A 15,839-nucleotide genomic window follows, 5' to 3' on the forward strand; every position below is an offset into this window, starting at 1 on the left:
ACCATTATTCTAAAGTGTTACCTTTTATTTTACCTTAAAATGACATTGACTTAATTTGATTTAAAAAGCACCTGCTGTAGCATCTTAGTTTTTTTCGTTGCTCTAAACATTATTTGATTTAACATTTTGGAACAATTATATACTTTGGTTTTATTTAATTTCACTGGTAAAGACTTTTTTTCTTTACACTGAATTTAAAAACAAATGCTGATTTAAGTAACATCTTTGTTTGGATTGTAGAATATGCAGTTGTTGCCTTTAATTTCACCTTTCAGCCTTTTCATTTCCAATTCAATCTCCTGTTAATTTCAGATTGCGGACTTGTTTTCATTAGCTAAAAGCCAATTTAGCCTGTTAAATACCAAATAAACATCTTGTTCATGTATACTTTCATTACTTTATTGTGTAAAAAAAAAAAAAATCGTAAATTGGTATCGGAATCAGCCATGTAAAATCATGATCGGTGCATCAGTACCTAATATATCCCACCCACTAACAGAGATCATCAGTGTTATTCACCTGTGACACACACACACACACACACACGTTATTCACCTGTGACACACACACACACGCGTGTAATACAGCTGTTGGCTCTGAGATATGATCCCGGCTGACGGCTCTTCTGCAGATCTCATGTCTGGTAAACATGCGGCCGGTTGTTATGCGCTTTGACAAAGACGGTCAGTGTGCGGCCGGATAATTGCATTTGGGAATCTGTGCACCAGCAGCCGGTAAATATGACGGGAAATCACGTGAAGAGCGTTCGGGTCGCGGTCAGGCGGGATGTTTGGGAGTTTTCCTCCTCTGTCGTGATCCACTGAGGATATTTAGACATCAAGCCGTTATCTGGACGTGTTCGGGTCGTTTCTGGGTGAGGATTGACCTGTTTAAAGTGTGTGTTTGTGTACGCTTTCAGTTTTGTAATGTTACTAAACACTTCTGTCTCTTTAAATGAAGACTTGTTTCTTTAACATTAGTTTACGTAAACTAACAAACATATTTATCTATTAATCATAAACTAACAATAAACCGTTTAATTTTTATTACTACCGTTAACATTAAAAGTAACTGTAACAAATGTATTGCTCATTGTTAGTTAATGCATTTAATTTTACAAATTATTCAGTATCATGGATTTTATTTTAATTATTTTAATTCGATTTGTGATTTTGTGATGGTTAAAGTGAATTTGAACATATTAACGCTTTATGTTTGCATATGGATTGCATGTTTAATGTGGTGATTGAATCAGTTTCTGATCAGATGTTCTAGAATAAATTCAGACTCAAAGAAGCTTTTCTGTCTCGGACTGAGTTGTGGATGTTTGGATCGCCTAAATATCCCACATTCTCCCAGTGATTAGCAGTGTTGAGGAAAGTAATGCATTACAAGATTTCATTACTCCCTTAAAAAGTAATTAATCGTGTTACTTTTTAAGAAAAGTAATGCATTACAATATTGCGTTAATCCCTAAAAAAGTAGCTAATTATGTTGCTTTTTAAGAAAAGTAATCCATTACAATATTGCGTTATTCCCTAAAAAAGTAACTAATTGTGTTACTTTTTAAGAAAAGTAATCCATTACAATATTGCGTTATTCCCTAAAAAAGTAACTAATTGTGTTACTTTTTAAGAAAAGTAATCCATTACAATATTGCGTTAATACCTAAAAAAGTAACTAATTGTTACTTTTTAAGAAAAGTAATCCATTACAATATTGCGTTACTCCCTTAAAAAGTAACTAATTGTTACTTTTTATGAAAAGTAATCCATTACAATATTGCGTTAATCCCTAAAAAAGTAACAAATTGTTACTTTTTAAGAAAAGTAATCCATTACAATATTGCATTATTCCCTAGAAAAGTAGCTAGTTGTGTTACTTTTTAAGAAAAGTAATGCATTACAATATATATGCGTTACTTTTTTTCACCTGGGCTTGTTTTTTATATAAATAATATAAGAAGTTTAACACTAACTTCACCAATAAAACAAAAGTTTTTTGCTAATGGTTTAGCTGAAGGTCAGCAGTGAGTACACTGGTCAATAGTGCAAAGGCGGACAGAAGTGATTTTTCAAGTATCATGTTTACTTTGGAAAACTTTTACTTCACAACATTCCAAAACATAATAATGTACTTTTTACTGCACTACGTTTCATATTGAATATCATTTAATACTTCATTACATTAAAAATGTAGTACTTTACTTTTACTCAAGTATTCAAAGTCTTACTACATTTTTTATGTAATGATGTATTAAAGTAAAAAAAACTTAAATTTATGAAATGTATTACAGTAAAAAGTACGACATTAAAAAAGTAAGAAACACTGATAAAGTACATTTACTAGTTACTTAAAGTAATCTGATTACGTAACTCAAGTTACGTGCGTAACGTTTCGCCCAACACTGATTAATGCATCCGCTCATTTAACTCATCATGAGACTGAAGTCCCGCTGGTCTCTTCTCCTCTAGTGTGCCGGATATCGAGTGAATCGCCTCTCAAACAAGAACAAATGTAGGCGGAGCTTGAGTGTGTCTGGGGAATTGATTGGATGGCTGTGGTTTGTGAGTGACAGGTGGCCCCGCCCTCGTCATCAGAGAAGAGATGAAGTTATTCTGACTCCAGATGTATGTTTATGTATATAATGGACATGTGCGTCAGCAATGCTTCTATCGCTCGTTTCTGCTGCTTCTTCTCTAGTGTTCAGGAGATTTTGTGCAGGAAACACGGATTACCGGAAAATTCTGACGTTTTTTTAACCCTTTGGTGCTGTTCAAATTACTGTATTTTAATCCTATAATATTTTTAATTTCATATTTTTGTATGTTTAGGGGATTTTTATGGTACTAACCTATATTTATGCTGTAGTTATAATCCATTCATTCACTTTTAGCATAGGCCTGAAAATAAAAGGTCCATATTAAACTCATAAATCTTGAATGTTTGTATCTCAGACTGAGGTTTGAGCTCTTTTGGCAGATTATTACTGAAGTGAAAAAAGTGAAAAAGCATTGATTATGAAAAATTCAAAATTTGTATATGAAATATATATATTCTCCAAAACACATTTTACTCTAAAAGTGAGAAAGTCAAAGCCACGAATCTAACAGAGTTGTGTTCTGAATGTGAGGTTGTGTGTTTGTCCGCAGTACCGAAAGCTTCCACTAGGGGACGTTCATCTCCCATTGGTTTACACCAGTGACTGCTCCAGTCGTGTCCATGTTCACACAGCTAGTCCCAAAACCTTCACCAAGTTCCGTACCCTTCCTATGAAGTCCAGTGTTTCAGCACCGCAGGGTTAAAGGTTATAGCCATGATAACCCTGGCTTGACCCCGTGACTCTGACCTCCTCCTTTTCTTGTGTTCCAGGGCGGCTGTGTGGATTCAACCAATCAGAGCTTGGCTCTGTTGTACATGACGTTAGGCCAACAGGACGTCTCTAAAACCCTGCTAGGACCGCTCTCACCCTACACGTAAGCGCACACACACACGCACACACACACACACACACACATGACCTGATGGAGCCAATCATCTGTCAGTAATATTGAGTATTCAAACAAAGTACAAAAAGAAGTCATTTAAAAAGCACTTGCAGCTTCTCCACTGATGCAGAACGACTGGGATCTTCTGGGGACGTCATTACAGGAAAACTGTTTATATATGGAATATGATATATTCATATGTGATGTATTTGACCCTTATGCCAGGTTTGGAGGTCAGGGGTCACCTGTAGTGTTGATTGAGAGAGGACGTCTGTGTTTTCTGAATTGTCCATGTTCAGTTATCATGGTACCGGTGCTGTGTGCTGTCGAGTACAGTACTATGATAACTGAAGATTGACGGTGCCAACACATGTTCAGCCTCCAGTGGATCCACTTCAGCTGTGTGTGTGTGTGTGTGTGTGTGTGTGTGGAGGAGATTTATGCTAAAGAAGCGTTAATGTGCCCTATTATGATATCAAAGGTCCTAATGTTGCTCTGGCGTCTCCTACAGCAGGTTCTCATGCATTAAATATCATAAAACAAATATCATAATATTCTCCTAATCTGCAGCATCAGCTGTTCTAAGCTCCGCCTCTCTGAGAGATGCTCTGCTCTGATTGGTCAGGAGTGAAGCCGTCTCATTGAGATACTGTTATAGTTTTTTATTGATAGATTAAATTAGTTTTCATTTTTGTGATGGAACACTTAAAGTTTGTCATTTTGTTGAGTTTTTACCACTTTTATTAGTTTTTTATTGTCTATATAACTAGTTATTTTAATATTTCAGTTAGCATTTATTTTATTTCAAGTATTTTTTGTTATAGTTTTTGTTAAATATAATTCATTACTTTTGATGATGTTTATTTCAGTGAACCCCTTTGACCTAAAATATTGAATATATTATTAATTTAATATAATATTGTTTGACACGTTCATGTCCACGGCAAGGTTATTATATTTAAGTAAAACTAAAACCATAAAAAACATTTTCTTGAAATACTGAAATAAAATAAAATGTTACTCTCATTTTCATTTACTTTTACATATAATAATTAAAACTAACTAATATAAAAAATAATTACATTATATTGACATTTTCTTCGAAAACTACATAAAAACAACAGATTTGCTAAAACTTTAACTTAAATTTAAATGTAAAAGGAAAATTAACAAAAACTGATTAGAAAAACTGATTAAAAATATGAATAAAAAATATAATAGAATATCAATAAAATAATCTCTGATGTTGGTTTAAGCTCGCATGACATGCAGGTAAAGTTATTAACCATTTTACCATGTTTTAACCATGATTTTACCATGATTTAACCACGTTTGAAGCATGTTTTAACCATGATTGAAGCATGTTTTAAGCATGATTTACCATGTTTTTACCATGATTTAAGCATGTTTTAACCATGTTTTTACCATGATTTAAGCATGTTTTAACCATGATTTTACCATGTTAAAGCATGTTTTAAGATTTAACCATGATTTAACCATGTTTTAAGCATGATTTAACTATGATTTTACCATGATTTACCATGTTTTAAGCATGATTTACCATGATATAAGCATGTTTTAACCATGATTTAAGCATGATTTAAGCATGTTTTAAGATTTAACCATGATTTTACCATGTTTTAACCATGATTTTACCACTTTTTAAGCATGTTTTAACCATGTTTTAAGCATGATTTACCATGATTTTACCATGATTTAAGCATGTTTTAACCATGATTTTACCATGTTTTAAGCATGTTTTAAGATATAACCATGTTTTAAGCATGATTTTACCATGATTTAAGCATATTTTAACCATGATTTTACCATGTTTTAAGCATGATTTTACCATGTTTTAACCATAATACAACCATGTTTTAACCATAATTTTACCATGTTTTAACCATGATTTTACCATGATTTAAGCATGTTTTAAGATTTAACCATGATTTAAGCATGTTTTAACCATAATTTTACAATGTTTTAACCATGATTTTACCATGTTTTAACCATGATTTAAGCATGTTTTAAGATTTAACCATGATTTTACCATGATTTAAGCATGTTTTAACCATGATTTAAGCATGTTTTGACCATGATGATTTAAGCATGTCTTAACCATAATTTAACCATGTTTTAAGCATGATTTAACCATGTTTTATCCATGATTTTACCATGATTTTACCATGTTTTAACCATGATTTTACCACGTTTTAAGCATGTTTTAACCATGTTTTAACCATGATTTACCACGATTTAAGCATGTTTTAACCATGATTTTACCATGTTTTAAGCATGTTTTAAGATTTAACCATCATTTAACCATGTTTTATGCATGATTTAACTATGATTTTACCATGTTTTAAGCATGATTTACCACGATTTTACCATGATTTAAGCATGTTTTAACCATGATTTTACCATGTTTTAACCATGATTGAAGCATGTTTTAAGATTTAACCATGTTTTAAGCATGATTTTACCATGTTTTAACCATGATTTTACCATGTTTTAACCATGATTTTACCACGTTTTAAGCATGTTTTAACCATGATTTACCATGATTTAAGCATGTTTTAACCATGATTTTACCATGTTTTAAGCATGTTATAAGATTTAACCATCATTTAACCATGTTTTATGCATGATTTAACTATGATTTTACCATGTTTTAAGCATGATTTACCATGATTTAAGCATGTTTTAACCATGATTTTACCATGTTTTAACCATGATTGAAGCATGTTTTAAGATTTAACCATGTTTTAAGCATGATTTTACCATGTTTTAACCATGATTTTACCATGATTTTACCATGTTTTAAGCATGATTTAACTATGATTTTTACCATGATTTAAGCATGTTTTAACCATGATTTAAGCATGTTTTAACCATGATTTTACCATGTTTTAACCATGATTTTACCATGTTTTAACCATGATTCTACCATGTCTTAACCATGATTTAGCCATGTTTTTTCTATGATTTAACCATATTTCCCCCATGTGTTTTGGACGTGTTCTAGGGTAATAATGACAGGTGTGATTGGTTCTTCTTGAATCTTCTTCATCTTCTAACTTGGGCTGTTTTCCACCGTAGGATCGAGTTCCTGAGACACATCCGAGACTTCTTCCAGATCATGTTCAGGATCGAGCCGCAGAATCCTGGAGAGGACGAGTGTAAAGGAGGAGAGAAGATCCTGATGACGTGTGTCGGAGTCGGTTACAGCAACATCAGCAAAACCATCAAATAAACACACACTCCAGCGCGTCTGTGTTTTATAGCCGTTTTGTGTTTCGCCGCGGAATGATGACTTTCCCAAGTTCTTCCATTGAAAATGTCTTGCTTTTGTGCCACTTTGAGAGGCGTTTTTAATAAAGCTGTGCTGATCTCTGCATTTCTCAGCTCTTGCCTCACACCACAGTCAGTCCTACAGAGGATCATTCAGACCTGTGTATCTCATCTCTACATTACAGGATGTCGGAGCGGCGCTTTAATAACGCTTGCAGGACACCAAACACACACCTGCTGTTACACACCTCACTGTATGAGTTTGAGTTTGTGTCAGGAGGTCGTCTGCTCCGGGTTATTGTAGTTTATGTGGAAGAATTGTCATGCATTCATCGCTTTTTTATTGCCAATGTGTGAACAGATTGTAAGTAAACTTTCCCCAACTTCCTATGTTGTTTGTGAAAAACTATAGACTAAAGTATTTTATAAAGAGACCCCCCCACACACACACACACACATTCATTAGTTTTACTTAAATGAAAGATTTTTGTGGATTTAAAAATAAAGAAATAAATGGATTTACAATGCAGATTTATTTTCAAATATTTATCAGGGGTGCCAATAATTCTGACCATTTATTTATTTATATAATATATTAAATAAAAAAACATTCATATTCTCACTACATTACATTTTTATCGGAAAATGTGTATTTAAATAAACCATAAAATTTACGTTTGTATTTCAAATAAAACATAGTTCAGGGTTTTACAAAGCATGGTCAGTATTACCTAAGATTAAAAATATTAAAACATGTTTGTTAATCAAAATAAAGCTTCAATATATATATAACCCTAACCCTATTATACACAGCAGGGTTATCAATAAATATATACAAATATTTAAAACATTTGTTAATTGAAATAAAGCTTTACTAAATATATATATATATACACAAATATTCTTACTATGTTACATTTTCATTAGAAAATGTGTATTTAAATAAAAATATATAAATGTGTAATTAAAATAAATCAAATAGTTCAGGATTATACACAGCAGGGTTATCGATAAATATATTTAAAAAATATTAAAACGTTTTTGTATAAGTATTAAGATTATCTAGAAATAAAAACTGAAATAGAAAGAAATTAAACCTAAACAGTCATATTTAAAAAGAATCAAAAATTATAAAAATGTTGAAAGCACATAAAATGACACATAATTTAAAATGAAAACTGAAAATATAACTTGAATAATAACTAAAGCTATATAACAGCTGATCCAGAAGGCTGATAAAGGCGTTGCGGTCCTGCTGCTGAAATGTGGCCGGCGTTTCCTCCCAGATCCAGAACTTCCTCCGCTGTTCTTCTGTTTCCTCGGCTAATGTGAGAAACGCTGTAGTCTGGACGGACGGCTGGCGTTTGTGCTCTGATCTCTGGTCAGGAATGTTTTAAGAGCGTCTCGCTGCTTTCTAAAAGCTTCCTATTATTGTGTTTGGCTTTCGGCGTCTCTTCTGATTCTCTCGCTCTCCTCCTCTAGTGTTCTCTTCACTGCTCTCTGCCTTTATTCTGTCAGAAAGGGTTGAGCAAATGACTAAATATGGACACATGATCAGAAATGATTTCTCTGAATGTGGGGTCAAAGGGCAACACTTGATACATTGACTTGACAAAACCAACATTATGAAAGAGAAGTGAATGATATACAGGCTTTGTATGATATTTAATAAGTAAATTAACAGAAATATTAGATTTAAACAATGTTCAAAAACAGCTCATTTTGATTTAGCCGGATCTGTGATGTCACACATGCAGATACATTTGCATATGCCCGCCTCCAGAGTAAGACATCGACCAATACATCATTGCATTATAGGCCACGCCCACTGTCTCTTAACGGACAAAATAATAACAGAACGGACAAAATAATAATAGAACGAACAAAATAACAGAACAGACAAAATAATAACAGAACGGACAAAATAAAAACAGAGCGGACAAAATAATAACAGAGCGGACAAAATAATTACACAACGGACATAATAATAACAGAGCGGACAAAATAATTACAGAGCGGAGAAGATAATTACAGAGCGGACAAGATAATTACAGAGTGGACAAAATAATAACAGAGCGGACAAAATAATAACAGAGCGGACAAAATAATTACAGAGCGGAGAAGATAATTACAGAGCGGACAAGATAATTACAGAGTGGACAAAATAATAACAGAGTGGACAAAATAATAACCGCTGACAAAATAATAACAGAGCTGACAAAATAATAACAGAGCTGACAAAATAATAACAGCTGACAAAATAATAACAGAGCTGACAAAATAATAACAGAGCGGACAAAATAATAACAGAGTGAACAAAATAATAACAGAGCTGACAAAATAATAACAGAACGGACAAAATAATAACAGAGCTGACAAAATAATAACAGAGCTGACAAAATAATAACAGAGTGGACAAAATGATAACAAATGACAAAATAATAACAGAGCTGACAAAATAATAACAGAGCTGACAAAATAATAACAGAGCTGACAAAATAATAACAGAGCTGACAAAATAATAACAGAGTGGACAAAATGATAACAAATGACAAAATAATAACAGAGCTGACAAAATAATAACAGAGCTGACAAAATAATAACAGCTGACAAAATAATAACAGAGCGGACAAAATAATAACAGAGTGGACAAAATAATAACAGAGTGGACAAAATAATAACAGAGTGGACAAAATAATTACAGAGCTGACAAAATAATTACAGAGCGAACAAAATAATAACAGAGCTGACAAAATAATAACAGAGTGGACAAAATAATAACAGAGCTGACAAGATAATAACAGAGCTGACAAAATAATTACAGAGTGGACAAAATAATAACAGGGTGGACAAAATAATAACAGAGCTGACAAAATAATTACAGAGCGAACAAAAAAATAACAGGGTGGACAAAATAATAACAGAGTGGACAAAATAATAACAGAGCTGACAAGATAATAACAGAGCTGACAAAATAATTACAGAGCGGACAAAATAATAACAGAGCTGACAAAATAATAACAGAGTGGACAAAATAATAACAGGGTGGACAAAATAATAACAGAGTGGACAAAATAATTACAGAGCGGACAAAATAATTACAGGGTGGACAAAATAATAACAGAGTGGACAAAATAATAACAGAGCTGACAAAATAATAGAACGGACAAAATAATTACAGAGCTGACGAAATAATAACAGAGCTGACAAAATAATAATAGAACGAACAAAATAACAGAGCAGACAAAATAATTATAGAACGACCAAAATAATAACAGAACAGACAAAATAATAATAGAACGAACAAAATAATAACAGAACGGACAAAATAATAACAGAACGGACAAAATAATAATAGAACGAACAAAATAATAACAGAACGAACAAAATAATAACAGAACAGACAAAATAATAATAGAACGAACAAAATAATAACAGAACGGACAAAATAATAACAGAACGGACAAAATAATAACAGAACGAACAAAATAATAACAGAGCTGACAAAATAATAACAGCAGACAAAATAATAACAGAGTGGACAAAATAATAACAGAACGAACAAAATAATAACAGAGCGTGGACAAAATAATAACAGAGCTGACAAAATAATAACAGAGCGGACAAAATAATAACAGAGTGGACAAAATAAAAACAGAGAGGACAAAATAAAAACAGAGGACAAAATAACAACAGAGTGGACAAAATAATAACAGAGCGGACAAAATAAAAACAGAGAGGACAAAATAAAAACAGGACAAAATAACAACAGAGTGGACAAAATAAAAACAGAGGACAAAATAACAACAGTGGACAAAATAATAACAGAGCGGACAAAATAAAAACAGAGAGGACAAAATAAAAACAGGACAAAATAACAACAGAGTGGACAAAATAAAAACAGAGGACAAAATAACAACAGTGGACAAAATAATAACAGAGTGGACAAAATAATTACAGAGCTGACGAAATAATAACAGAGCTAACAAAATAATAATAGAACGAACAAAATAACAGAGCAGACAAAATAATTATAGAACGAACAAAATAATAACAGAACAGACAAAAGAATAATAGAACGAACAAAATAATAACAGAACGGACAAAATAATAACAGAACGGACAAAATAATAACAGAATGAACAAAATAATAACAGAGCTGACAAAATAATAACAGCAGACAAAATAATAACAGAGTGGACAAAATAATAACAGAACGAACAAAATAATAACAGAGCTGACAAAATAATAACAGAGCTGACAAAATAATAACAGAGCGGACAAAATAATAGAACGGACAAAATAATAACAGAACGGACAAAATAATAACACAGCTGACAAAATAATAACAGAGCTGACAAAATAATAACCGCTGACAAAATAACAGAGCTGACAAAATAATAACATAGCTGACAAAATAATAACAGAGCTGACAAAATAATAACAGAACGGACAAAATAATAACAGAGCTGACAAAATAATAACAGAGCTGACAAAATAATAACAGAGCTGACAAAATAATAACATAGCTGACAAAATAATAACAGAGCGGACAAAATAATAACAGAGCTGACAAAATAATAACAGAGCGGACAAAATAATAACAGAGCTGACAAAATAATAACAGAGCTGACAAAATAATAACAGAACGGACAAAATAATAACAGAGCTGACAAAATAATAACAGAGCGGACAAAATAATAACAGAGCTGACAAAATAATAACAGAACGGACAAAATAATAACAGAGCTGACAAATTAATAACAGAGCTGACAAAATAATAGAACGGACAAAATAATAACAGAGCTGACAAAATAATAACAGAACGGACAAAATAATAGAACGGAAAAAGTAATAACAGATCTGACAAAATAATAACAGAGCGGACAAAATAATAACAGAGCTGACAAAATAATAGAACGGACAAAATAATAACAGAGCTGAAAAAATAATAACAGAACGGACAAAATAATAACAGAGCTGACAAAATAATAACAGAGTGGACAAAATAATTACAGAGCTGACAAAATAATAACAGAGCTGACAAAATAATAATAGAGCTGACAAAATAATAACAGAACGGACAAAATAATAACAGAACGGACAAAATAATAACAGAGCTGACAAAATAATAACAGAGCTGACAAAATAATAACAGAACGGACAAAATAATAACAGAATGGAAAAAATAATAACAGAGCTGACAAAATAATAACAGAATGGACAAAATAATAACAGAGCTGACAAAATAATAACAGAGCTGACAAAATAATAACAGAACGGACAAAATAATAACAGAGCTGACAAAATAATAACAGAATGGACAAAATAATAACAGAGCTGACAAAATAATAACAGAACGGACAAAATAATAACAGAGCTGACAAAATAATAACAGAACGGACAAAATAATAACAGAGCTGACAAAATAATAACAGAACGGACAAAATAATAACAGAGCTGACAAAATAAGAACAGAACGGACAAAATAATAACAGAGTTGACAAAACAATAACAGAGCTGACAAAATAATAACAGAACGGACAAAATAATAACAAAGCTGACAAAATAATAACAGAGCTGACAAAATAATAACAGCAGACAAAATAATAACAGAGTGGACAAAATAATAACAGAGTGGACAAAATAATAACAGAACGGACAAAATAATAACAGAGCAGACAAAATAATAACAGAGCGGACAAAATAATAACAGAGCTGACAAAATTATAACAGAGTGGACAAAATAATAACAGAGCTAACAAAATAATAACAGAACGGACAAAATAATAACAGAGTGGAAAAAATAATAACAGAGCGGACAAAATAATAATAGAGCGGACAAAATTATAACAGAGCAGACAAAATAATAACAGAGCTGACAAAATAATAACAGAGCGGACACAATAATAACAGAGTGGACAAAATAATAACAGAGCGGACAAAATAATAACAGAGCTGACAAAATTATAACAGAGTGGACAAAATAATAACAGAGCTAACAAAATAATAACAGAACGGACAAAATAATAACAGAGTGGACAAAATAATAACAGAGCGGACAAAATAATAATAGAGCGGACAAAATTATAACAGAGCAGACAAAATAATAACAGAGCTGACAAAATAATAACAGAGCTGACAAAATAATAACAGAATGAACAAAATAATAACAGAACGGACAAAATAATTACAGAGCAGACAAAATAATAACAGAGCGGACAAAATAATAACAGAGCTGACAAAATAATAACAGAATGAACAAAATAATAACAGAACGGACAAAATAATTACAGAGCAGACAAAATAATAACAGAGCTGACAAAATAATAACAGAATGAACAAAATAATAATAGAGCGGACAAAATTATAACAGAGCAGACAAAATAATAACAGAGCTGACACAATAATAACAGAGTGGACAAAATAATAACAGAATGAACAAAATAATAACAGAACGGACAAAATAATAACAGAGCAGACAAAATAATAACAGAGCGGACAAAATAATAACAGAACGGACAAAATAATAACAGAGCTGACAAAATAATAACAGAACGGACAAAATAATAACAGATCTGACAAAATAATAACAGATCTGACAAAATAATAACAGAACGGACAAAATAATAACAGAGCTGACAAAATAATAACAGAACGGACAAAATAATAACAGAGCTGACAAAATAATAACAGAACGGACAAAATAATAACAGAGCTGACAAAATAATAACAGACCTGACAAAATAAGAACAGAACGGACAAAATAATAACAGAGTTGACAAAACAATAACAGAGCTGACAAAATAATAACAGAACGGACAAAATAATAACAAAGCTGACAAAATAATAACAGAGCTGACAAAATAATAACAGCAGACAAAATAATAACAGAGTGGACAAAATAATAACAGAGTGGACAAAATAATAACAGAGCTGACAAAATAATAACAGAACGGACAAAATAATAACAGAGCAGACAAAATAATAACAGAGCGGACAAAATAATAACAGAGCTGACAAAATTATAACAGAGTGGACAAAATAATAACAGAGCTAACAAAATAATAACAGAACGGACAAAATAATAACAGAGTGGACAAAATAATAACAGAGCGGACAAAATAATAATAGAGCGGACAAAATTATAACAGAGCAGACAAAATAATAACAGAGCTGACAAAATAATAACAGAGCGGACACAATAATAACAGAGTGGACAAAATAATAACAGAATGAACAAAATAATAACAGAACGGACAAAATAATAACAGAGCGGACAAAATAATAACAGAGCTGACAAAATTATAACAGAGTGGACAAAATAATAACAGAGCTAACAAAATAATAACAGAGCGGACAAAATAATAATAGAGCGGACAAAATTATAACAGAGCAGACAAAATAATAACAGAGCAGACAAAATAATAACAGAGCTGACAAAATAATAACAGAATGAACAAAATAATAACAGAGCAGACAAAATAACAACAGAACAGACAAAATAATAACAGAGCAGACAAAATAATAACAGAGTGGACAAAATAATAACAGGGTGGACAAAATAATAACAGAGCGGACAAAATAATAATAGAGCGGACAAAATTATAACAGAGCAGACAAAATAATAACAGAGCAGACAAAATAATAACAGAGCTGACAAAATAATAACAGAATGAACAAAATAATAACAGAACGGACAAAATAATAACAGAGCAGACAAAATAATAACAGAGCGGACAAAATAATAACAGAGCTGACAAAATAATAACAGAATGAACAAAATAATAACAGAACGGACAAAATAATAACAGAGCAGACAAAATAATAACAGAGCTGACAAAATAATAACAGAATGAACAAAATAATAATAGAGCGGACAAAATTATAACAGAGCAGACACAATAATAACAGAGTGGACAAAATAATAACAGAATGAACAAAATAATAACAGAACGGACAAAATAATAACAGAGCAGACAAAATAATAACAGAGCGGACATAATAATAACAGAGAGGACAAAATAATAACAGAGTGGACAATAACAGAGCTGACAAAATAATAACAGAACGGACAAAATAATAACAGAGCGGACAAAATAATAACAGAGTAGACAAAATAATAACAGAGCAAACAAAATATTAACAGAGCTGACAAAATAATAACAGAGCTGACAAAATAATAACAAAGCTGACAAAATAATAACAGGGCAGACAAAATATTAACAGAGCTGACAAAATAATAACAAAGCTGACAAAATAATAACAAAGCTGACAAAATAATAACAGGGCGGACAAAATAATAACAGAGCAGACAAAATATTAACAGAGCTGACAAAATAATAACAAAGCTGACAAAATAATAACAAAGCTGACAAAATAATAACAGGGCGGACAAAATAATAACAGAGCTGACAAAATAATAACAAAGCTGACAAAATAATAACAGAGCTGACAAAATAATAACAGAGCTGACAAAATAATAACAGAGCTGACAAAATAATAACAAAGCTGACAAAATAATAACAGAGCAAACAAAATATTAACAGAGCTGACAAAATAATAACAGAGCTGACAAAATAATAACAGAGTGGACAAAATAATAACTGAGCTGACAAAATATTAACAGAGCTGACAAAATAATAACAGAGCTGACAAAATATTAACAGAGCTGACAAAATAATAACAGAGCTGACAAAATAATAACAGAGCAGACAAAATAATAGAACGGACAAAATAATAACAGAGCAGACAAAATAATAACAAAGCTGACAAAATAATAACAAAGCTGACAAAATAATAACAGGGCGGACAAAATATTAACAGAGCTGACAAAATAATAACAAAGCTGACAAAATAATAACAGAGCTGACAAAATAATAACAGAGCTGACAAAATAATAACAAAGCTGACAAAATAATAACAGAGCTGACAAAATAATAACAAAGCTGACAAAATAATAACAGAGCAAACAAAATATTAACAGAGCTGACAAAATAATAACAGAGCTGACAAAATAATAACAGAGTGGACAAAATAATAACTGAGCTGACAAAATAT

General features: G+C 31.5%; 1 protein-coding gene across 1 annotated transcript in view; it reads left to right on the forward strand.

Moving 5' to 3' along the window:
* The window catches only part of rcl1 (RNA terminal phosphate cyclase-like 1), a 31,397-nt gene extending 24,071 nt beyond the window's left edge, over positions 1-7,326 (forward strand). Inside the window, exons 8-9 of the mRNA XM_079814086.1 lie at positions 3,373-3,476; positions 6,588-7,326. Of these exons, the coding sequence (XP_079670212.1) occupies positions 3,373-3,476; positions 6,588-6,741 (258 nt within the window). The 3' untranslated portion in view covers positions 6,742-7,326. The remainder of the gene's footprint in view (positions 1-3,372; positions 3,477-6,587) is intronic.
* The last annotated feature ends 8,513 nt before the right edge of the window (positions 7,327-15,839 follow it).

The sequence above is a fragment of the Gobio gobio genome (assembly GCF_949357685.1).
Source record: "Gobio gobio genome assembly, chromosome: 4".
NCBI classification, from domain to species: domain Eukaryota; kingdom Metazoa; phylum Chordata; class Actinopteri; order Cypriniformes; family Gobionidae; genus Gobio; species Gobio gobio.